General features: G+C 40.4%; 1 protein-coding gene across 13 annotated transcripts in view; it reads right to left on the reverse strand.

Moving 5' to 3' along the window:
* RBFOX1 (RNA binding fox-1 homolog 1) overlaps nt 1-23,968 on the reverse strand; it is a 499,409-nt gene that overhangs the window by 155,025 nt on the left and 320,416 nt on the right. For all 13 annotated transcript variants that reach the window (XM_029577019.1, XM_029577016.1, XM_029577009.1 and 10 more), the window contains one exon: nt 1,713-1,845. In XM_029577019.1, the coding sequence (XP_029432879.1) occupies nt 1,713-1,845 (133 nt within the window). The remainder of the gene's footprint in view (nt 1-1,712; nt 1,846-23,968) is intronic.

A 23,968-nucleotide genomic window follows, 5' to 3' on the forward strand; every position in this document is an offset into this window, starting at 1 on the left:
GCACTTCAACAAAAACAATCAAAACATACAGTTCATATTCCTGAGGCTTCTGGCCCTCTCCTTGGGGGACCTTAATCCCTCTGGCCCTCATCTCTTATCACCGCTTGCAGGGCTCCACAATATCCCAGAATCCCTTGCGGGCTTGAGAGCTGGTACAAATAACTGCACCTGGTCCTTTAAGATATTCTGAGGGAGTTCCTTACATTCTCCCTCACACCATCCCTCTGAAATCAGTAATGCAAACTTGGGCTAGAGGTGAGAGAGTGCTAGGATATGGGACACATAACCATATAAGAACAGGAGATGCATGTGGGGAAGTGTAGAGCACAATATCTGGGGAAGGGTACAAAAGATCTGGTGGTAGTTAGGTATAAGAGAGAGCTGAAGGGGGAAGTCTGTGTGAAAGAAAGTCAGAGATGATGAAGAGAACCAGACATGTTATAGAGGGTAGGGTCAGACGTGGTGATGGAGAGTTTGTGTGAAAGATACCCAGAGGTGGCAAAAGGGGAGGAGTAACAGAACCAGAAGTGGTGAAGAAAAGGATGGTAAGAGACAGCTAGAGGTGGTGATGGTTGGGGAGATGGGCTGGAAGGAGAGCAATTGATGTGATTGGGGAGAGAGAGAGACAAAGGTATTGACTGAGAGGCATAAGGGTTTGAGAGAGAGAAAAAGAGGGTGATGAAAGGGTGGTGTGTGAGAGCCAGAAGGGATAATGGGGAAACATGCATGATAGAGAACTACAGAAAATTTGAGGGAGGAGGGGATAACTGGGGTGAAAGTGAATCAGAGAGAGGATGATGAAGAGAAATATTAGAGGAGATATTTGCAGGTGAGAGAGTCAGAGTGGGGATGGTGGGGTGAGAGAGATAAACTGGGGGGATGGGAGAACATAAGAGGAAGTAAGTGAAATGAAATTATTGATGCAAACCCCATGGGTAAAAATTACCTGCAATATTTGTGTCAACTCAGACTAAAAGTAACAGTATTGGTAAAATGTATTTTTACATAATGGAGTGAGATAACAGAGATGACTGAATTTTGGAATTTCTGTTTATTGTAGTTTTGATAAAATCTATTGCCCATTTGAAAAATACTCTTCTAAATAAATTCAGAAAATCCCCTTTTCTCTACCATATACTAGTAGCTACCAAATTAAAGTTTTGCACGTGTGTGAATTCTACTACACATACCAAGAACTGCACAATCTTTTGTACCATTTAGTAAATGCAATCATATACCAAGTATAGCTAATTCTGATCTTTGTAAATTTCTTTTCAACATAATGGTGTCTACTTTTAATTAAAAGATTTTCATTGGCACGTGAATTTTAGCAATCAACATTAGATGAAATATTTTGCAAGGGTAAACTGGATGCAACTTCTCTAATAACCAAATGTTTGCAATCATCAAAGATATGTCTGCAAGCATAACAGTTTCTCTGTTTCTACAGCATTCAGAGTCTGAAAGAATTTACATAACAACATGTGACATATAAAATGCTTAAAGCCACCAACCATGACAGTACAAATTACAGTCATTTTTCAATACTCTCTGCAAGGTGCAGTACTTCAGGCACTTGGGTTGGCTGCATGCTGTGTTGGTTTCTGTGGCAGGACCAGACCAGCATGCACCACACTCACAGTTGTTTTTTTTTTTTTTCTTTTTAGCCTTCAGGAATATATGGTAATAGGCAAACAGGTCGATCCACTTACCCGCCATAGGCTGGAATTGGAGGAGGGGGAGCTGCCGCACGAAATGCGTTGTACACTGTACGACCCCGACCTCTTAGATGTGCTCCTCTGTAAGCAGCAGCTGCAGTTGCAGCAGGGTAAGGGAAACCGGGCACTATGGGAAACGAAAATATAAAAGCAAACGAGAAAGAGGGTAAGTCATCTTGCATTCCTTAGAATTTGGAAATAGTGCATTCTACCAGATCTCTCTTAGTTTAAAAATTTGCATTATCAGACAAACACCTTCTCGTTTTTTGCTGTAAAACTAATTTTAAAATTCCAAGTGATCAAGCCAGGCTTGATTCAAGCAAACATGCAACCAAAATGGAAAAAAAAAAACCAAACAAAAAACAGTTAACTACTTCATCATGGATGATTCTGTCAAATTTTGAGGATTTTTTTGCTTACCATGTCTATGTTTAGTATATTAGCACTAATATTATTTGCCATTATTTTTAGAACAAAGCAATAGCATTACTGTCTGTGTCTGCTTTCTAAAGCTCTAAATCTGTACTTCTATAATCAATATGAAATTACTGTTGGGCAGACTGCATTACAGGGAAATAATTATGAACCCCAAAGAGTTTATGTAGGAGGCAGAACCAAAATCTATAACATTTAGAATTTAGTCACAAGATTCCCTTCAAAGGTTCTGTCTACTGGGGTCACCACTCATTTACCTTCATTAGCTACAGAACATATGTGTTTTTAGATGCCATTCTTTGCATTGTGGAATTTATCTAACTTAATTAAGTCACTGAGGATTATGAGCTAATGTGTTACAGGCCTCAGAGCAAATTTTCAAGAGTCAAGTATGAAGGCTGTAGCAGCTGGCAGGCCATAAGCTTGAGCAGACCCCCAGTCAGTCTTGGCACAATGTTGTGGATGGACTGAGAAATTTCCCTGATCCTTGCTTCATAGAACATATAGGCAGTGCGCATTTTAAAATTCTGACTGAGTCACCTACATCTCCACTGGGAGGATCTTACCTATTGGGTTTGCCACATCCTAGAAAGTTTTTCATACTGTGCCTCGACAAAAAGTCTTGTTTTGAGGAGTTTGAAGCTTCCAACTAGAAGCTATTTAGAGAGTAGAACCCTCTATTAACTATTCACATTAGTATTGTTAAATTTTGATTTGAGTGCACCATTCTTGTCACTCATACTGGCTCTTGGTTGTTTATACCAAATGGGGGCCTAATCTCTAGAAGGAGGACTTCGCCTTGGAGAATCTGAAGCTATAGCATGTCGCCATAATCACTGTTAGGCCCGAGCAATGTGCAATGAACCCTATAATACACTATAACGGCAATAAGACATTGCAGCATTTTTCTGATTATAATTCTGTCTGTGATGTGACCGGCACATACAATTGTAGAGCCAGAACATACTGAAATGTTTTCTGTTTATAATACAAACTAAATAATTTTATAGTATTCAACTTTGTTCAGAACTTAGTAATTATCACCACTGCCATCAGAGACTTGTTTTTGCCCTTCTGTGCACCAGACAGTTCAATGATAGAAAGAAACCATGAAAAAGAAGTAGTGAATAACTATTACTACTCATGTGTATGTGCCTAAAGTACGTATTTCTTATGAACGAGATCAGATTTAAAGTAACTGGAATGATCTAGAACAGGATGCTAAAAAAAATAAATAAATACAAAGTTAAAGGTAGCATTTTATCAAAATGTGTTATCAGGTATTCCACCTGGAATTCTTAACACAGTGTCCATTACTTTAAGTAAAAAGGCCCTGGCAGTGCAGTATTCAAAAGGCATTAAAGTGGCATCCATCACTATTCTGCCTCTGCTGTGGGGTGGGATTCGGCACGATGTGACACAAACTCCAGCAGAGTCAATTTGACTCAATTATCGGTGGTGTGTCATGCCAATTCCCTGTACTGAGACAGGAATGAGAGTAAAGACAATGCTAATGAATGTCACTGTATAAGCAGTAGGAGGCTGACTATTCAGCCTGAATTTTGGTGCAAAGAATGAGGCAGAAAGCTATTAAATCAGCAGTGTTACCGATGTTTCTCAAAATACTTTTAGCTGCTTGCCTGTTTCTACTCGTATTGGTCTTATTTCTAGGTCGCTTCTCCTATTTGCCTCAAGAAATTGCATTTTATATATATTTTTACATTTTTATTTAAACAGAAATGATACAGCTTGAACTATGGTCATACCCCCCAGTTTTTCACATGACATTTTCCCCAGGATTTTATAAATTTCTTTATGCCGCATTCACATCTTTGATCCAATTCCCTCACCTCATTGCATGCCCAGATGGCACTAGATAGCCCTTCGAAAAGCAAAGAGTGGTCAGCAGCCCACAACACAAAACCAATCTCAATGAAAAAAAAATGGATAGGTCAAAACACTGAGATATTAGAAAAGAGGTGTCCTATAATAGTGCTAGTATGCAACCAGCCCTAGTGCCAAACTATATATGCACACTTTAGAGCATATATATGGTGCTTGATTATACTGGTGCACAAAGGTTGGTTGCGATATAGTGCATGTTAGTACTATTATATGACCCCCCTCCTTTTCTGATATTTGATCAAGTGTTTTGACCTATCCACTTTTTTCTTTATGATTGGCTAACTCTTACCAGTCTAAGGATCGGAAGGAGCATTTCCTCCAAGGTGCACTCTCAGTGCAGCTTGGTTGACTGATGACAGCAGGCCCCCATCTTCCCTCTCTCCTTGGGTCTGAGCATACCATGTTCAAGGCATACCCAAGCCATATTAGCTCATACAGATGAGGGATGTGATCCCAGTTACCTGAGCAAACGTGCCAGTCCTGAAGTACTATATCTTTAATTCAAAGCGCTGCATCAAATCAACAGGCAAATACTCTTTTCTGAGCTCAAAAAACTACTGAAAAATATACATGTGCTAAAAACAGACTCAAAAATATCAGCACTCAGCTGTGAATCAAACTATTCTTGTATTAAAAAAAAGAATCATAGTAAAGGCTTTGTCCCATAACTCTATTTTTAAGTAAGTCATGAAATGCACTGATCAAGAATTTTAAGATGTAATCTAATGATGTAGAAAAGAAGTTGAATAAATATTAGATTGCAAACTCTGTCTAGGGAAATAAATAGAAACTCTGACAAAAGCTTTCTGTTAAACATACAAACAAAAAAGAGTGGATTTGAATACAGGAACAATAAGTATCTCATCTGTTTCAACACAAACAGAGAATCTAAAAAGGAGGAAATGATAATTCATAGTGTTGTGAGCCAGCTGGATGCCTGAGCGAGGGAATACTGTAATCATTCTGACCCAACCATTATCAATGTGCTATAAGAATAGTACCTTCCAGGCATTACAAGATCCCTCTCTGTGACAAGTGGATTCTACAGTAATTCCACTAGGATTTAGGTACAGAGATAAAACATGAAATTGAACAGCAGGAAGTTGAGAGATGTTTTATATATATATATATATATATATTTAGTGTAAACTAAGGAGCAAAGTCAATGTACTAAGATATTTTTATCTCTGTTTTGAAAAAATAATTAACTTGCAACAGTTTTGTGATTGATATCATCATTGGAATATATTAGTATCCCAGCAATAGAGGGCCCACTGTCCAGTGGTATCTACCTGAACTATGTGAACAGTTTATAGAAGGGCAAACAAATGGTGAAGGAAAAACTTTGAGATACTGAGGAAAAAAACTACCTTTGGAGGTACAAATACACCCCAATATTCAACTAAATACAGAGAGCCCACCATTCAGGATTATTTGTCTAAAATTTGGATAGAGTTTACATTAGTAAACAAATGACATTGTACTAAAATATTTTTTTTTCAAGTGTCTAAGTTATGATAAAAATAATAAACTTGCAATAGTTGTGTGACTAATTCCATCATATGGGGTACATTTGTACCCCAGAATTAGAAGGCCAGCTATTCAGTATTCATGGCATCTGTCTGAACTGTATATTTAGTTTATAGTATGTACTAGGGTTCCTGTGACAATGTGTTAAAAGGACAAAAGGAAAGGTGAAAACAATCTCTGAGCTATTGCAAAAAATGTGATCCGGGGTACATTTGTACCACGATAGGGAAAACCCATTCATCTCTGGAGTACAAATGTATCACAGTGGTTTCTGGCACAGACCGCTCACCATTATATCAGCCTGAAATTGGAAATGGTTATGCACAATGACCTTAGAGCCCAAGAAATGTTATATTTTATTTATTTTTTAGAAATGTTCATTTTATAAGAAAAGAAAAGTACCTGGGTTATGGCAGTACCCCATATGGCAGAATGAGGGTTAAGTTTGGGAATTTATATGCTTACCTACCCAAAACGGTAGAGAATCAAAGTGGAAAACATCTGGGCAGTCTGAATGACCCAACTGGTTTTACCAGGTTCTCCACCTTCTTCTCTGCCCCTTCTCCCCTCATCCCCCTAATGTTCTTTCTTCCCATGACCTTGTCTTCTACCTTTAGTTTTTCCCCCAATGCCGACCTTCTTTTTGCCACATATCTACCACTTCAGGCTACTTTCTTTCTACCGTTTCCTCCCTTCATATTTCTTTCTCGCCATTACCTCATGCAGCAGGAGTTCCCAACTCTGATCCTCGAGAGCCACAACAGGTCAGTTTTTCAGGATCTCCACAATGAACATGCATGAGATGCATTTTATGCACTGCCTCCACTGTATGCAAATATATTTCATGCATATTTATTGTAGATATACTGAAAAACTAGACCTCTTTGTAGGTCCTAAGGCCCAGAGTTGGCTATCCTTGTCAAAGAGGTTCCTCTCTTTCTTCCCCTCAGCTTCTTCATATCCCCTCCCTCTTCTCCCCTTCTGGTTCCTCTCCATATCCCTCTTCTCCTTTTCTCCTTCTAGGTCCCCCCCCCTTCCTTTCTTTCCTCCTTCGTATTCCTCTCTTTCCACTTCCTGGTTTCAGAGTTCTTTCTGTAATGGCCCTGCCTCCCGCTCACATTGCCATTAAGCCCTGGGTACTCCCTTGGTTCAGCCAGTGCAGGGTAGGTTAGTAATTAGGAGACGGCATCATTCTGCAGAGCCCCTTGGTTTGATGGGGCTGGAATGGCCATCCCTTTTGAAAGGATTTAAAAGCAGCTTTCTCTTGAGAGCTCTGAGTTTGGAGGAAGCTGGAGATTTTTCTCTTGTTTGGATTTTTGGCCTACCTGGGGGCTTGGGCTCCAACTTGCCTGTGGTTCTTAGGCCAGATCGGGGACTCCACTCCTGTATCACACACCTTAGGTGCAGGGTGGTCTGTCTCAGGTTTTGGGGATTTTTGAAGGTTTTTATTTGTAGGAAGTCGGTGAAACCCCAGGGTGTTTGCTCAGGGAGAGGACTTGGGAAAACCTCTTCCTGGGGGGACACTGGATAGGGAAGACTTGCCTCGCTGTGACCTTCCCAGGAAGCAGAGGAATGGTGATGACCCGCTGCAGTGCCTTCGGTGTTACTAAATCTGGGTAAAGGAACTTTTGGTTGAAAGATCTGAGAGGAAGAGTTTTGCTGCTTCTCTTCATGCCCCCTTTTGGAGGAACATCCAGAGCTGCATGTTCCAAAAGGATCCCATTGTGGGATTCGGGAAAAGTCAAAAGAGATCAAGGAAAAAGAGAGACAACTAATCCATGAGTAAGATATATGACAAGCTACATCTGAGGACCCCCCCCCATTGGAGACTTCACCCCCTGGGGAGAGAAGTAACTGTGGGTGACCCTTTTTACCAGCACTGGAGGGGTTTTGTCTGTCCCAACAAAGGATACCCTGGCCACTTGGGGACCTCACTTTGCCAAGCCCTGGAGGTTAAATGTGTCTCATGTCCTGGTATGTGAAACCCATGCATAGATAGAGAAGAGAGACTGTCAGAAAGAAAGGATCATCTGTGGGGTTGAGGACCTTGTTATTTGTGTTATTTTTCCATTTGATTACCCATCAGTAAATACTTTTTTGGACACTAAGAACATAAGAACATGCCATACTGTGTTAGACAAAGGGTCCATCAAGCCCAGCATCCTGTTTCCAAACCTGGCTACAAGAACCTACCAAGTACCCAAACACTAAGTAGATCCCATGTTACTGATGCCAGTAATAACAGATAGGGGTTTGCAACATATTGGTAATCCGCAACGTATAGGGCCATATTCGTTGTATTTGTGGGGAAGCGAAACGTATTGCGATTCCCCACGAATACAACAAATCTTCACCGAATTATTCGGCCGTCTAAAGGAGTGAATTTAAACAAACCCCCCCCCCACCTTCCTGACCCCCCCCCCAAGACTTACCAAAACTCCCTGGTGGTCCAGCGGGGGGTCCGGGACCCATCTACTGCACTCACGCCATCGGCTGCCGGTATTCAAAATGGCACCAATAGCCTTTGACCTTACTATGTCACAGGGGCTACCGTTGCCATTGGTCGGCCCCTGTCACATAGTAGGAGCAATGGACGACAGGCGACATCTTGTGCTCCTACCGCACTTTCAGTGGGAAAATTCAGTCTACTAGCACCCTTGTCACTCTGGGCCCTTAAAAAGACTTTATTTCCTCCCACCAATAAGGACTTAGACCCTGGATAAAAGGTAGCTGGAGTGCTCCAGCCCCTACAAGACTATAAAATTATTTTTTGGCGCCCATCGGTGTGCAGCCAGTACCTGGGGATGGGGTTACATTTCATTATCCCTGTTCCTTTCTTTCTCTCTCAATCTTCTTCCCTCCCCTTTCTGGCTCTCTCTTTCTTTTTCTTCTATTCCCTTGGCAGTATCAACAATTAGTTAGCAGCCAGCAATACGTGCACATGGTGAGCACATGCTATGGTCCTGTGTCTGCTCCTCTTCCTATCCTATGTGCTTTCTTTCTAAAAGGGGTGAAAGCAGAAGGGAATAAGGAACAGACCTGCTACTGCCATTGCTACCTTTGATCTTATTTTTATTTATTTTATTTAACAGCTTTTCTATACCGACATTAAAATACACATCATACCGGTTTACATAATAACAAAAAGGTGGAAAATATAATAAACAGGGAATGGGGGGGGGGGGGGAACGACAACTGATAGAGGTCCAAACAGCGAAAACTGAGGTGATGGGAATGGGAAAGGAGTAGGTGTGTTTTAGACGGCAGACTGGCTGAAGTTGACCTTCCTCCTCCTCCCCCTCCTTTCCTGGTTTATATCAGGGCCAAATAGAGTGCCATTTTGACATACCAGTATGCACCATCTTAGTCTGAGCCCTGAAGTACGAAAACATCTAAACTAGGAGTATGCTGGTCCTGTCCTCAATGGCTGTAAAGATGTCTGGTTTTCAGAATATTAACAATGTATATCCAAGAGAGGTATTTTCATACATTGGGTTAAAGAAACAGTCATTTGCTCACTAGGATTATTCTGAGAAACAGACCGGTTTATGGCCTTTGAGGACAGCTGTTGCATTACTGCACATGATATGCACACAGCATCATCCAAAACTGAAAGAGAATTTTGCAGTGCCTATGGTATTCTTGTTCTACCATCCCACAAACCCTGTGGCTCCATGAGGAGGAGCACACAATCAGGACAGAATACTTGAGTGTTATGAACGACATATTAAAGTTTTAATGCTTTGGGAGAGAGGGAAAAGCAGCAGATGCAAAAACCAACAGGGGGGCAAAATCTGCATCAGAGTCATAAAAATATACAACCGCTTTAATGGGCAATTATTCTTTGCATTTGTGCTCCGGCTTGAATTTGCATGAGAGTGCCATATGCCTAAGGAAAGGTGTGCCATCAAATGGATGAATGAATCCATCTTCCCCCCCATCCCCTCCAAGCTCCCTCCCACCCAATGATGCTTGGAAACCTTCAGAATGCGTTACTCCTAAATACTTTTATCCTGCGTCTGTCTGTCCTTAAACAATTTGTGACAGATTTGCTATAACCATTTTTTTTTTGTTTGGTTTTTTTGCGGGGAGGAAAAAGAAAGAGGCAGGGGAGCTGAAACCAGATTTAGACTAACATCAAAGCTTGGGAAAGCATCCCTGTTGTGGAAATCCGTCAGATGTGCTGGACAATAAATTAAAAAACAAAGAGACATAATAAAGAAAGTGCTGAGGTGGCAGAGAGAGAATCATTTGTACCACAAGGACTAGAAAATTTCAAGAGTAAAACCGAGCCTGGTGTTGGTGTTGAGATATTGATATCATTTCTGTCTTAAAAAAAAACAAACAAAAAACATTTTTCATATTTTCTTTTTTATCTATGCCTGTGATGGAAGTGCATTAAAACTGACAGTTCTCCGTATAAAAGAACATCTGAAAATCACTCTAGGATCTAAATACAGCATAGAACCACACATATTTAGATGGCTAATATAATATAAAAACTGTTACTTGCTTTCTTATCTTTTAATAAAGAACAAAATGCTTTCATTTGGAAACATTGGACAGCTATTTAATAAGTACCCTCTAATGACAGTTATTCCAGCTGGAAGTTCATGTCAAAGTTGCTTAGAAATTAGAAATTAATTTTGCTAAGCATTGGTCTAGCCAGTTGTTTATAAATGCAACACATCAACGCATCTGTAATCCCATGCAAGGCTATATAGGTGAACACAGAGCAAAGCACCTGTTAAAGCGAAGATCCTTTGTACATTTTTGATTCTGTGATCATCAGTAGTAGAGTTACTTTGTGCTTGCAACGTGTATTTGTATAATCAAAACAAATTAATCATTTCCTTACCACTGCACCGAAACATACATAAGTAATTTCTTTTTTAAATCTTCTTGAGAAATGAAAGAAAAGGCCTCTGCATTTTTTTGGATGCCTATTTTCAGCTGTGCTGATCCGTTGCTACGGGACAGTCTCATTTAAAATGCATTGAAAAGGAAAACAAAAATTTTCTAATTAATGTACAAGCCTAATCACCATTCTACACATGGAAGAGTAATTTTTCACTGTTCATTTTCTTGGTGTAATCTCAAAACTGACATAGCAGAAATGCAATGGCCTATAAATCTGGTCTCATTTGTTTCCTTAATATTCAGAGTGAAGTGAAATACAGCTGCTTGTTGCTGAGGTCTATTACAACATGCAAAAGCGTCGATAAAAAAATATTATGAAAGCCAAGATGTGCTTCTTCATGGCTGTGTATGCCATTTATTCTGAAAAAAAAAAAAAAAAGACAATAAAGAAGAATTGGTAGATTGTCCCTCAGCCTGCTGTACGCTGGGCGATTAGTGATTAATTACCTCGCTGCAAATTGACATGGCACAAGGAAATTGACACAGCCCTGATTAATTAACTTTTTATGTGAGATAGTTACTTACAAAACATTGCGCACTGTAATTGAATCTCTTTACACAAAGTCACGCTACAAAGGTTTTAGTCAAACATAGATTAGCCTAAAGTTTCTACATTAATGTTGCGCAGGTTTGAGGTGCTGCAAAAGTTATCGCAAAGGAGTATGCTTTACAGCGTCCCCAAACTGTTTCCCACTGGAAAACATTTGGCGCCACATCTTGCACCTGACGTGAAGGGGGCGGGCTTTCGTGGGTGCAGCTTGCCCAGAAAAATGCAGATGCTGTATTCTACGTAAAGCTTCAAAGATCACACGGATAAATGGAGGTACCCTGCCAGCAGTGATACTGCAATAATCAGGCAATCCAACACTGGCCTTCATCCAAATCACATCCACTGTTCTTTACAATTACAGCTTTTCAGGAATACATGCAGCTACCTTAAAGGCAGAAGTTCTGGTAGATAACTTTTGGAAAATGAACTTCATGACAGCTTCTGAATGGCAAGAGTGTTAATTGTTTTAACTGGATAAACCAAGATATAAAGAAAGCAAAATTTGCTGTCTAGGATTATAAAAAGAATCAGCATGATCCTAAATAGGCAGATCAACCATATTAACTTATTTCCTGAGTTAAAGTTGCTTTACTTTCCATCATCTTTTCAGTTTCTTAATTCCCATCCCTGTTGGTTTATCTTGAACAATTTAGGATTGCAAATTAGCTGAGGGCTAGAAGGGAAATCTTCTCCGAGACTGTGCCACTCAATGCCACATTTTGCAATTAGCAGTTCTTACTATAACAGCAGGTCTCGTAACATAAGAACTGTCATACTGAGTCAGACCAAGGGTCCATCAAGTTCCTGTATCCTGTTTCCAACAATGGCAAATCCAGGTCACAAGTACCTGGAAAAATCCCAGATAGTACTAGATAGATACATTTTTATCTTCGAGGCAGAAGAAAGGAAGATCTCCATTTGGGGTACAAAAGTCCTCCTCTCAATCAGTAACCAGGATCCACATCCTCCTAGGGACCTTACCTTGGATCTAACCTTCACCAATGTCTAACCAGCATCTTGAGGCTTTTATTTTTGCTCTCACTAGGAAAGTTCTCATTGTCAAAGCTTATGGCTCATCTAAACTCATGACTTGACCAAGTCCATGACCATCTAATGAGCTTGTCCTAAGATTCACAGGATCTCTCCTGTTTCAACCACAAGACCAAGACCCAGCCAAACTTTGAGGAAAGCAAAGTCTAACAAGTAACTTGGTGGGCTTTCCCTCCTTTCCTCTTAAAGTGCAAGCATGCAACTCCCATGATGCCCGATAGACAAAAGTCTCTTCCATTAGCTCTTTCTAGCAGTTATATATAGTTAACCATTAGATAATTGCTCCTCTCAGTACAGAAATATAAGGATGTCATGCATAGTGGAAGCCTATTAACAATAAGGCTGTCATGTCATTTATTAATGACAGAAAAATATCAACAATATTTGTTATATCATTTTCTATTTTTCCTATCAGAAAAAAACAAAATTGATGAAATATCACTATTGTCATTTTTGAGAGAGAGAGAGAGAGAGAGAGAGAGAGAGACTTTATTTATAAGGTGCTCATATTAGTCAACTATTTATACTACTATAGGAGGGGCAGAGGGCAATAGTGCACACTTTTACCCCCATAGCACCACGGGAAAAGGTGTAGTTATTTCCTACAGTGTTGCCGTCAATAATGTGAAAAAATATGATCACCCACAGTGCTGCCAGGAGATAACTCCACCCAAACCCCGCCCATACACCTTCCCTTCCCCTAATTTTAATAATACCGCTGCGATACCAGCATATCGCACCATAAAGAATAACCCTGTAAATTAGCAAGAAGGTGGTGGAAATGTAGGTGGAAGGAAAATGACCCAGAAGAAGACCTGACGAGATGTGGATACATATTTTTCACCAGGATATTGAGTCCACAGCTCAAGCTGAGAATCATGCTTGATCAGACAGCACAGAGAAGAGTGACTAGGATTGTGAATCCCAAATGAATGGAACACAAGTAGGAGAGGAAGAAGATTCATTCTGATTTCATTGTATTTCTTTTTTTAAAGCATTGAGAAATGTCTGCTGAGATGTTGTATCCAGTAGGTGTGTGCACAAGCTATTTTTGTATTGTTTTTTTAATTTCATTTTTTGTTTTATTATTTGTTTTATTTCTTTTCATTTATTAAAGACAAAAAAAATAAACAAATGAAATAAAAATTTTAAAAAATGCAAAGCGAAATGAAAGCTTCTGAGCCTCCCCTTTGATCGACCGATGAGCCCTCTTAACACGTTTTTCTTTATGAGGCAGGCGCGATACCCAATTGATCCTGCCCCACCAGAGGTATGCTCTGAAATGTTACTAACAGACCAATGCCATTGTTAATTTCATCCACATAAAATGGCATTAGCCTGCATCTGGGCACAGCCAGTGCCATTTTCAATGGATAAAAATGAACAATGGCGCTGGCCCCAGTCTGCCAGTGCCATACCATCAGTGGGGCAAGAGGGACTGGGGATTGCTCCTGCTCCACGAGGAAAAAGAAAACTGTGGTAAAATGATTTAAATGAGTTGGGGGGAGGGGGCTGCAATCAGAAAGTAGACCAGGAGGGTGTTTTGTCATCAGTGAGAAACTTTTAAAACTGAATGAATAAAAAGAAAAATAATTTGGTTCATTTTTCTTTCATTGTTTTATAAATGAGTTGAAACAAAACTGGAAATGTTGTTAAAATTACCTATTTCATTTTAAATGAAATAGACTTTTCTAGTAACTACTAATTTAATGTCCAATGAACGTGTGATCCTCTGTTCTTATGAAAACTATGCAAACGGACCTGTGCAAATTTATTGCCAACATCAATGAGAAGATTGTACTGAGGCAGCCACTCTGTTTTTTAGATGAAATCAACTATTTAGATGATTTTCAGTTTAGGTTCAGTGCCGCTCATAGTATGGAGACACTGCTACTTTCCAGTTTTGAAAGTATTCTGCAGGGTTTTCATTATGGCACTATTTTCCCAGTTCTTTTGGACTTGTATTATTGTCTTTGGAATGCTAAATCATGCAATTTTAATTGATCACAACAAATATTTGGTGGTGCTTGCATGGTTCACATACCCCATACAGGTGCCATTACCGCATCCCCTCCCTAACCGACCAAATCTACCCTTCCTTTTATTTATTTACCCTGACACCCCCTACCCTTCCATCCTTTTTGTTCATCTCCAGAACCCTGCTCCTTTGTGATGTATAAAAGGATACTACACACAGAGAATTTCAAGAGCTAAGGAGCTATTTATTGGTTATATACAACATAGGGTTGCAGCAATCAAATTTTTAAACCAACATGTTCAGGCATTAACATTACCAAATAAACTAACAGTCAACCCCTAGGGGTGGCCATGATTGTCTGTTCACTCACTGAAAAACAACAACAATGCTTATTCCAGTACCATTAAAAAACAGTGTGGTAGCCATAGAAGCCAGAATCCATTGCATACAATGTACAGAGCTAAGCCATTGAAGCTTGGCCGCCACAGCAGCAGTTCTTGGAATTTGACTCCCAGTCCATTGAAGTGCCATAGTCAGTACACAAGTAATAGAGCATGATTGCTCATTGGGTATGCTTCGGCTGGCCATTGAAGTACGCCCTAATTGCTGACTCAAATTTATAAAAGCAAAGTAACACAGGAGGCAGGAAACAGGAAATTGATTTACTGTATGTTCCTGCCCTTACAACTTCTGAACATACCGCTATTTGGATCATGAACAGTCACTTCCGCCCCACTCGACTACTAAGACAATTATCAGGGACCTCCCCACCATGTGTCCTTAACAAATATTTTCTTTTCAGGTGGGGTGAGCGGGAATGCTGCTCATATGTCTTCCCACAGCCAACAACAGGAAGCTTTCTTTCTCATTCATTTTCTCATTCTTCTCCAATAAAGTCACCTCTGTCGTCAATTTCCTGACAGTGTTACTCTTCCAACTAATGAATAACTAAAATGAATAGTACAACTTGTCTCCTTGACCCTTGCTCCACTTGTTCCTTTGGCCCTTGCTAAAATTTACATGTAACAAAATTGCAACCTTCTTGGTTACCCTTTTTAATTCTATTATGCCCACAGTTTTGAAACAATTATGAAAAACCTTATGTTGACCCTTGGCCTCTGCATATTTTTGTCGCATTTCATCATTTCCATTTCTATCCAAACTCATTGAATCAGTAGTGCTTCATCAGCTTTCTGACACTTAGGACATCCTTGACCAATATCAATTTAGTTCTAGGAAGCACCACAGCACTGAAACACTGTTACGTTCCTCTGCGGACACCATTCAAAGAGGATTTGACACTGGCACTAAATTCATGTTAATCTCCCTAGATATTGCAGCTGCGTTTGACTCCGTTGATTATGATAGTCTCAGTAGGCTTTCTTCACTTGATGTCGCAGGTACAGCTAAAGCCTGGTTTAAATCATATCTTTCCCATCGCAATCAACAAGTACATATTAATAATGAAACCTCAACCTGGTTTCCAGTTCTAACTGGTGTTCCACAGAGTTTTGCTCTATCCTCTGTTCTCTTCAATGTGTATCTTATACCACTTTACTGTTTGTCATCATAGTTAGGCGTATGACACAAATTGAATGTTTCTTTCTGTTGAAGTCATCATGGTTTCTCACTACTCAATTCACTTCTCTGTGTCTTTCTTCAATCCATGCTTGGTTAAAACTCAATTGACTAATGTTAAACATTGACAAAATTGAAATTCTCATACTTTCACATCATCCCATCACTGACATTCCTTAATCTTTTGCATTTAGCGATTTTAACATAAAGATATCCAATCAAATATGCAGTTTAAGTGTTATACTTGATTCTTCTCTCTCCATGCCTCCTAACATAAAATCCATTATCAAAATTCTTTAATTTATTTAACATTTCTATACCGAACTTCATGACAAGCTTCATATCAGGCCGGTTTACATCAAACTTAGGGGTTAACTTAACAAAACCATATAACAAGAAGGCCGAAGCGCAGATACAAATAACAGGGAGAATAAACTTGGGGGCTAGAGTAGCCAGGAAATAAAGGACAGAAAAAACTGGAGAATGAACACGAATGAATATACAATGGCTGGGTCGGACATTTAGTCTATTGGGCTATATGAAAGAACTGTTGCAATGTTAGGCTTAAGGGAAGGCTTGGATGAAAAGCCAAGTGAATGAAACTATACATATTATGCCATATTCATCCATTTCTTAATCCTGATGATTTCCAGACTGTCCTGCAACCCTTAATTTTCTCTGCTCTGTCGGAGGCCTCTGGCCCTGCCCCACCCCACTCCCAGACCGCCCCCCCTGCAGCCCCAGGACTTACATGCGTCGCTGGCCCTTTTGAAAATAGGCCTAGCGCGCGTAACCTTTTAAATATCCGGCCCTTAGTATGGCTTATTGCAAGTGTGCTTCTGTTCCTCTACATTTACAGCTGTTTAATGCAGACTGTTTATTTGATTTTATGACTGTAGCATTGTAATTTGCTTAGAGTTGGTGGTAATGAGGATTATACATTTTTTTTTAATTCATAAGATTTTGCTTAAATGGGTTATTCATTAGAGGTGTGCAATCTAGCTCAACACATTTATTAACACTCCAAGAATTCATCAGATTAGTTTGCCATAGTTTCTGTTTTTGCAACAGTCTGATACAAATTCTTGCAAATTGGTGAATCCACTTCAAATATGGTCAAATTATCCATATCACCTGGGATACGTTTTAACATATCTCCCCAGAAGATCTGGGGAAAAATCCAGAAATTCCATGAAATATGAATCAAGCTGATATTTGTTTGGTACAATTTGAAATCCTTTTGCATAATTCTATTTATATACATTATGAAAAATACAGCATCTTCCCACACACACATGGTTTTATATATTTTATATATTTGATTTAGATAATTCGAAAATCAATGCACTTAAAATTGGCGTCTTTTAATGATGCGGACTGTAAGATATTGAATGGCCTATGCTACTACAGCAGTTAATGCTAACCATTTAGAAGGAATTTCCTAGGCTGAATCACAGCATAAAGTTATTTAACTAACCTCATTCAGTTCAGTATAGTACAAAATCCTTAATATTCTACAATTCCATGTCAGATTCAGGGTACTTATCTCATATTAGACCATTAAGATTTGGCTGGTCCAGTTGCACTAGCATTTGCAGATTACTAGAAAAGCATCATTTGGAACAACATCATCCCTGGAAAAGCATCAGGAAAGCGAAAATGTAAAAAAACAAAACAAAACAGTAAAATGGGGGATAAAACTTTTTTTTTTTTTACAAATATTACTGAAATGAGGAAGTTCAAAAAGTGGCATTGTGGCTATCAAGAGGTGAAGGGAAGGAATATATAGAGGAAGACGAAGGAAAAACAGAATAATTTAACAAATATTTCTGCTTTGGTGTTCACGGAGGAAGGGCCAGGAGTAGGACCACAAAAAAAATCAATTCAAATAAGATTGGAAGTTAGCTAAACTTTCAAATGATTTCAGAAGACTGTGTCTGTAAGGAGCTAGCTAAATTAAAAGTAGGTAAAGCGATGTTGTTCAGATGAGATACATCAGAGAGTAGACAGCCAGAAAGGTATGGAAAATATGAGAAGAGACCTAGCACAGAATGAGGAGTGATCTAGAGAGTGGCAGCTAAGATTTACTACTACAAAATGCAGTCATACATCTGAGCTACAATAATCCAGGAGGATAACATTCATAACTGTTTGCATGCACCCATATACATGTGTAAATAGGCGCACACAAAATTGCTACAATAATTTGTAACCTATGCACAAACAATCGGGCGGATTTTAAAAACCCTGCTCGCGTAAATCCGCCCGGATTTACGCGAGCAGGGCCTTGCGCGCCGGTGCGCCTATTTTCCATAGGCTGCCAGTGCGCGCAGAGCCCCAGGACACGCGTAGGTCCTGGGGTTTGTCGAAGGGGGCGTGTCGGGGGCGTGTCGAGGGGGGCGGGACCCGATGATGCAGCGTTTCGGGGGCGGGGCGCAGCGTCAGCCCGGGGGCATGGTCCAGGCCTTCGGACCAGCCCCCGGGTCAGAGCACGGCGCACCAGCAGTCCGCTGGCGCGCGAAGATTTACGTCTGCTTCTCGCAGGCATAAATCTACGGACAAAGGTAAGGGGGGGTTTATATAGGGCCGGGGGGGTGGGTTAGGTAGAGGAAGGGAGGGGAAGGTGAGGGGAGGGCGAAAGAGCGTTCCCTCCGAGGCCGCTCCGATTTCGGAGCGGCCTCGGAGGGAACGGAGGCAGGCTGCGTGGCTCGGCGCGCGCCGGCTGCCCAAAATTGGCAGCCTTGCACGCACCGATCCAGGATTTTAGAAGATACGCGCGTATCTTATAAAATCCAGCGTACTTTTGTTTGCGCCTGGTGCGCAAACAAAAGTACGTGAACGCGCTTTTTAAAAAAATCTACCCCAATATGTGCAGGTTATAAAATACAAGTCCATATGTGCAAACATGATTGTGTAGATAAAAACCACTGCACAAGTTCAGATTTATCCAGATAAGTTCTGATTTATACAGCTAAGTAGCAGCACTTAGCCAGATAAGTCTGAAAAGTGCTACTTAGATGGACAAGTATCGCTTTTCAGACTTATCTGGCCAAGTAGTTTCATTACAGATTTTATCCAGCTAAAAATATGTCTTTACAGAAATGGTGATGGATACATGGAACAGCCTCCCAGTGGAGAAGGTGGAGAAAAGGCCAGTATCTGAATTCAAGAAAGCATGGAACTAGCACAAAGGATTGCTGAGGGAGTGATAGGGATTATGGAGCTCAATAGTTAGTGTGGGTGGGTAGACTAGATAGTCTACGGACTTTTTCTGCTATTACATTTCTTTTTCTAGGTTCTAGGTACACATTTTATAAGCGTCTCTCCTCTTTTCTTCCTATCCCCAGATTTCTGCAACATTTGTTCAAGCTATTATTTTGGAAGACAGCATGAAGGAAAGCTCCATCCAAGAAAAATTAAACATTTTAGTGCTCTCCTAATGCTGCTCCCAGTGTTCCTAAGTGCGAAATCTCCTGTATTTTGAGCAAGAATATCACTTAACTGTGTAGAGAGGAAGAAAATGATTAGAAATGGCTAACACAACACATTTTAGGAGTGTTCTCCCTCAAGTTTAGAATAGATATTGGGCAAGTTGACCATTTGTGATGAACTTAACAAGGTGCAACATGTCTTTTGACTTTAAATAAAGTATTAATAACTGTCAAGATTAATATACTTAAATATCTAAAGGGGAAATAAGATTTAAAATTACATAGACCTATTTTACCTTGCTCTTTGTGCAGTCATCCCATACTTTCATGCCTGTCACAAAAGTGCAGCTAGGACATGGCTGACTTGTTTCTGGGTAATCTGAAGCCCTTTTCAACATGGCTACTTCAGTCTGTCATTTTCTCATTAGATTGTACTATGGCCTTGATTGCATAACTCTAAGAGCCATTGGGAGCACTGAGGAGGAAAGCTTGAGAGGACAAAGATTTCAAATCTGTCTGGGTTTTTTAATTTCATTCTGAGATAGAGAGAATATGAGAGCAACCGTGCTGCCTGAGAATCTGCCCAATTAGTCCTGCTGTCCCCTGCAGGGATCTCACAAGCATATCCCACCTAGACTGTGCAGTGGGAGATACTGACAACTTAGGAAGAGGCTAACTGAGCCCATGTTGTTGCTATAGTGGCTGAAAGCTGCTTTCAGGCACCTGCGATCTGTGATCCAGGTGCTGTATGCCTCAGCCTATGTGCAAAGAAGAAAGGTCCCCAGCCTGGTGGGAAGACCACTACATCCACAGGAGATGAGGTCTGTACCTGGCCCTTGATTAAATCAGTGAGCCATCAGACTAAACTCCATTGACATCCATCACCACTTTAAAAGCAGTCATTCATTTGCACCATTACAGTCAAACCTAAGTTATCAGTTCTAATTTTAGCCCTTGAATCCCCAATCCCATCACTGTATCCCAGGGGTAGAAGGGGAAATCCCTTTCCATGTCCCAATGGAACTCTTTGTGTGCTTTTTTTTTAATTGCCTGTTGCTCTCAGAGGCACTAAGCAAGTAAGCATACATCACACTATTACTAACCACTAAAGGTTAAGGGACTAAACTCTATATGCATATGCATGCATATTACTGGGCCCAGTTATCAGTATAAATACCCTTAAGAGTTGGTGAGCTCATGAATAATTTAAAGGTATACAAGGCCTTGGTACCAGTACTTTTAAGGTTATATATTATCATAGTTTATTGTCCTAAGGCAGAGTATCACTGAAACAAGTTCAACTGTAAATCTATATTCATATCTGTTTATATTTAACGCTTTCTGTGTATTTCTCTTATTGCACACACCAGTTCTTGAAATAAGAAAAGGTGCACTGTTTTACCTTGGTGTGTTCATTGGCTCATAGATAGATGGAGTTGGATGCATTACTAGAATATTCATTTTAATTACAGAGCCCCACTGAGGGGGAATCCATCATTATATAAACCACATCTCTGGGTGAGGATACAATTAAATATCATATGTGATGAACATTCAGTGAATCTGGTACGTAAAAGACATGGAAGCTATGCACTTAAGCATAGTGTACACTCTAGGACACCAGCATGTATGCTAAATGAGTCCCCCAAGATGGTAGTAGATATGCACTAGATTAATGCATACCCATAAGTAAATGAAGGAATGTCAGATGCAGATTAGGATTATTAGGTGCATGCTTTATAATATGGCAAACTCTCTGCCATGCACCATTTAGCATATGCTGTCTAAGGCCTAAAATGAGCATCCACCTCAAAACAGGCTGCTAAAGAGTTAGAAGACTGGATAAGAGGACAAGGAAAATATTATGAAGAAAAGAGCAACAGAATGATAGAAGAAGGCCAGAGAGGCCCTGGGTTAGAAAGAAGACAGGAAAGGTTGAGGATACCAAGGAAGAATCTGTGGACATACATCTTTTAATCCAGAACATCTTACTGGACCCATTAGAAAAAAGCCATTCATATTTCCTTCTGCAGAAAACAGATGGCCCCATAACCCCACAACAGCCTCCTTCAGCTACATTCACAAAAGAGAGGAAAGAATCTTTTCGTTTTGCCCAAGAAAATACATGCTTTTCAGGCAATGCAAAGGGCTCCCTGAAGGCCTTTGGTCTAGTTTTTCAGCAGCACACTACAGGCCTGTATAGAAAACACACGTCAATGGGTCTAACAAATTGTACACCATGGGTCTGGGACCTTGGGGAACCCCACCATGGGTCTACTGGAGACCCATCACCAGATCTGACTTTCACCTGTAACCCATATCCCTGACCTGAACTTTTCTCTAGAAAAGAAAAAGATACCAGCACACACTTTAGCTTCAAAGAACAAATCCACATTTATTTATACTACAACAATATTTTCCAATGAAAGGTTCACACCTGACAAGTCATTTTGAAATATTGTACATTTCACAATGTATAAGGCACAAGATTAAGAAGGTCTCAAATCAAGTTCCACTCACGAGTTCATACAGAATAGCCTGAATGCCCACAAACTGTTCATAGAATTTGTCATGCATGGTGCTCTTTGATGGTATAAACAGTCTGCAAGACTGGTGTTTCAGTAGAGAGGTCAGGCAGTAACACAATATCCTCTTACAAGGCAGAGACCACACAGTACAAAGTCCATGACCGAAGACTATGTTAAAACTATGAGGAATAGTTAGAAAGCAGCCTTTTCCCACCTAAACATTGATGCCCCCATTTAGCCTTGCCATCTCTAGTTGAAGTCCACGCCTTTGCCACTGAGATAGATGCTCTGGTGCAATGTTTCCTCTAAGCAGTGCAGGAGTCCACCACCTATGATCTACTACCCAAGAAAGAGATCTAGGCATCATAGTGGATAACACATTGAAATCATTGGTTCAGTGTGCTGCGGCAGTCAAAAAAGCAAACAGAATGTTGGGAATTATTAGAAAGGGAATGGTGAATAAAACGGAAAATGTCATAATGCCTCTGTATCGCTCCATGGTGAGACTGCGCCTTGAATACTGTGTACAATTCTGGTCGCCGCATCTCAAAAAAGATATAATTGTGATGGAGAAGGTACAGAGAAGGGCTACCAAAATGATAAGGGGAATGAGCATCCCCTATGAGGAAAGACTAAAGAGGTTAGGACTTTTCAGCTTGGAGAAGAGACGGCTGAGGGGGGATATGATAGAGGTGTTTAAAATCATGAGAGGTCTAGAACGGGTAGATATGAATCGGTTATTTATGATTTCGGATAATAGAAAGACTAGGGGGCACTCCATGAAGTTAGCATGTGGCACATTTAAAACTAATCGGAGAAAGTTCTTCTTCACTCAACACACAAACTCTGGAATTTGTTGTCAGAGGATGTGGTTAGTGCAGTTAGTATAGCTGTGTTGAAAAAATGATTGGATAAGTTCTTGGAGAAGTCCATTACCTGCTATTAATTAAGTTGACTTAGAAAATAGCCACTGCTATTACTAGCAACAGTAACAAGGAATAGACAGTTTTTGGGTACTTGCCAAGTTCTTATGGCCTGGATTAGCCACTGTTGGAAACAGGATGCTGAGCTTGATGGACCCTTGGTCTGACCCAGTATGGCATGTTCTTATGTTCTTATCTAACTGCAAAGCATGCTGCAGTGATCTTGCAATTTGAATGCATGGGGCAGGCAGGTCCCATGGGATCCATCCACCTGGTATGGTTCAACCCACAGGAGATCCAACTCCATAGTTGGAATGAAGGTGGTGGAATCCCCACAGGTTAAAGGGAACTTTGTTCTGGTGTGATGTGGACGAAGTGAAGGTAGTTGAAGCAGAGGAAGTCTATTTGCTCAGTGATGCATGTAGTGGTATTGTTGGTCACCTGAAATCTATCATATATGCCTATACAAAGAGACCTCTAGGTATTTGGATGTTTCCTCATTAAAAATGGTCTGGGCTTAGATGATTTAGTTCATATCATCAATTTTTCCAGTTAAATTGTGAAAATCTTTCCTTAGACCTAATATGCGCTGAAAGATGGTGTTATCCAGGTGTTGCTTCCCAATTCAACAGGTTTCTCCTGACTCCAGATTGGCAGATTCATCACTAGTTAAAGAGATCAGCACTCTCTGATCCCACTCTTCTTCCTTCTTGACTTTCCAGGCTGGATGTTTTTGGGTATGGATTGGTCATCATCGATGTTTCACTGGCTTCAGAAGCAGGATGTCATCTCCCTGCTTGATCTCCAGTGGTTGTGTAGAATCTGTGAGTTGGACCTGATTGGGTCCTGTGTCTGTGGCAGTTTGGAGTGTTTTCCACAAACCCATTGGACCTGGGAAAAGAAACTGAAATCAGGACGTTTGAAATCTGGCTCATCTACAACAGGACCCTTACCCTTCACTCCTTTACCCTGATTTATATGCATGCCCCAAGTCCTGAGCCATATTCAAGGATCCTGTCCCAAGTTTATCCTCAAACCTACCAAAAGCTTCTTCACTCTCTAGAACCCCCAATGCTCCTTAAAGCTCTTCCCACCCAGTAGGCCCCTATCAATCTACATGCTTTATAATCCAGTCAAGGCCTGAAATATGTCTCTGTAAGGAATATTAGTGAACTCTTACTTGTGTTCCTAATTGTTGTTTTTGGTTATGCAGATAACTCGCCAGTTTGCCTCTGTTACCTAGATCATATCATGTCTGTGGACTTTGCAAGTATGCTGACATCATCTGGATGCATGGTTTACGAAAGACATTGTTCCATTGGTGTCAGGTGATAGGGACAAACTCCATCAATTCCCATTCTCTGGCAAAATGCACAGCTCTTGGCAGACTTTTCTCGGATTCCCTTCTCGCTGTCTTCAAAG

Source organism: Rhinatrema bivittatum, chromosome 14 (genome assembly GCF_901001135.1).
Source record: "Rhinatrema bivittatum chromosome 14, aRhiBiv1.1, whole genome shotgun sequence".
NCBI classification, from domain to species: Eukaryota; Metazoa; Chordata; class Amphibia; order Gymnophiona; family Rhinatrematidae; genus Rhinatrema; species Rhinatrema bivittatum.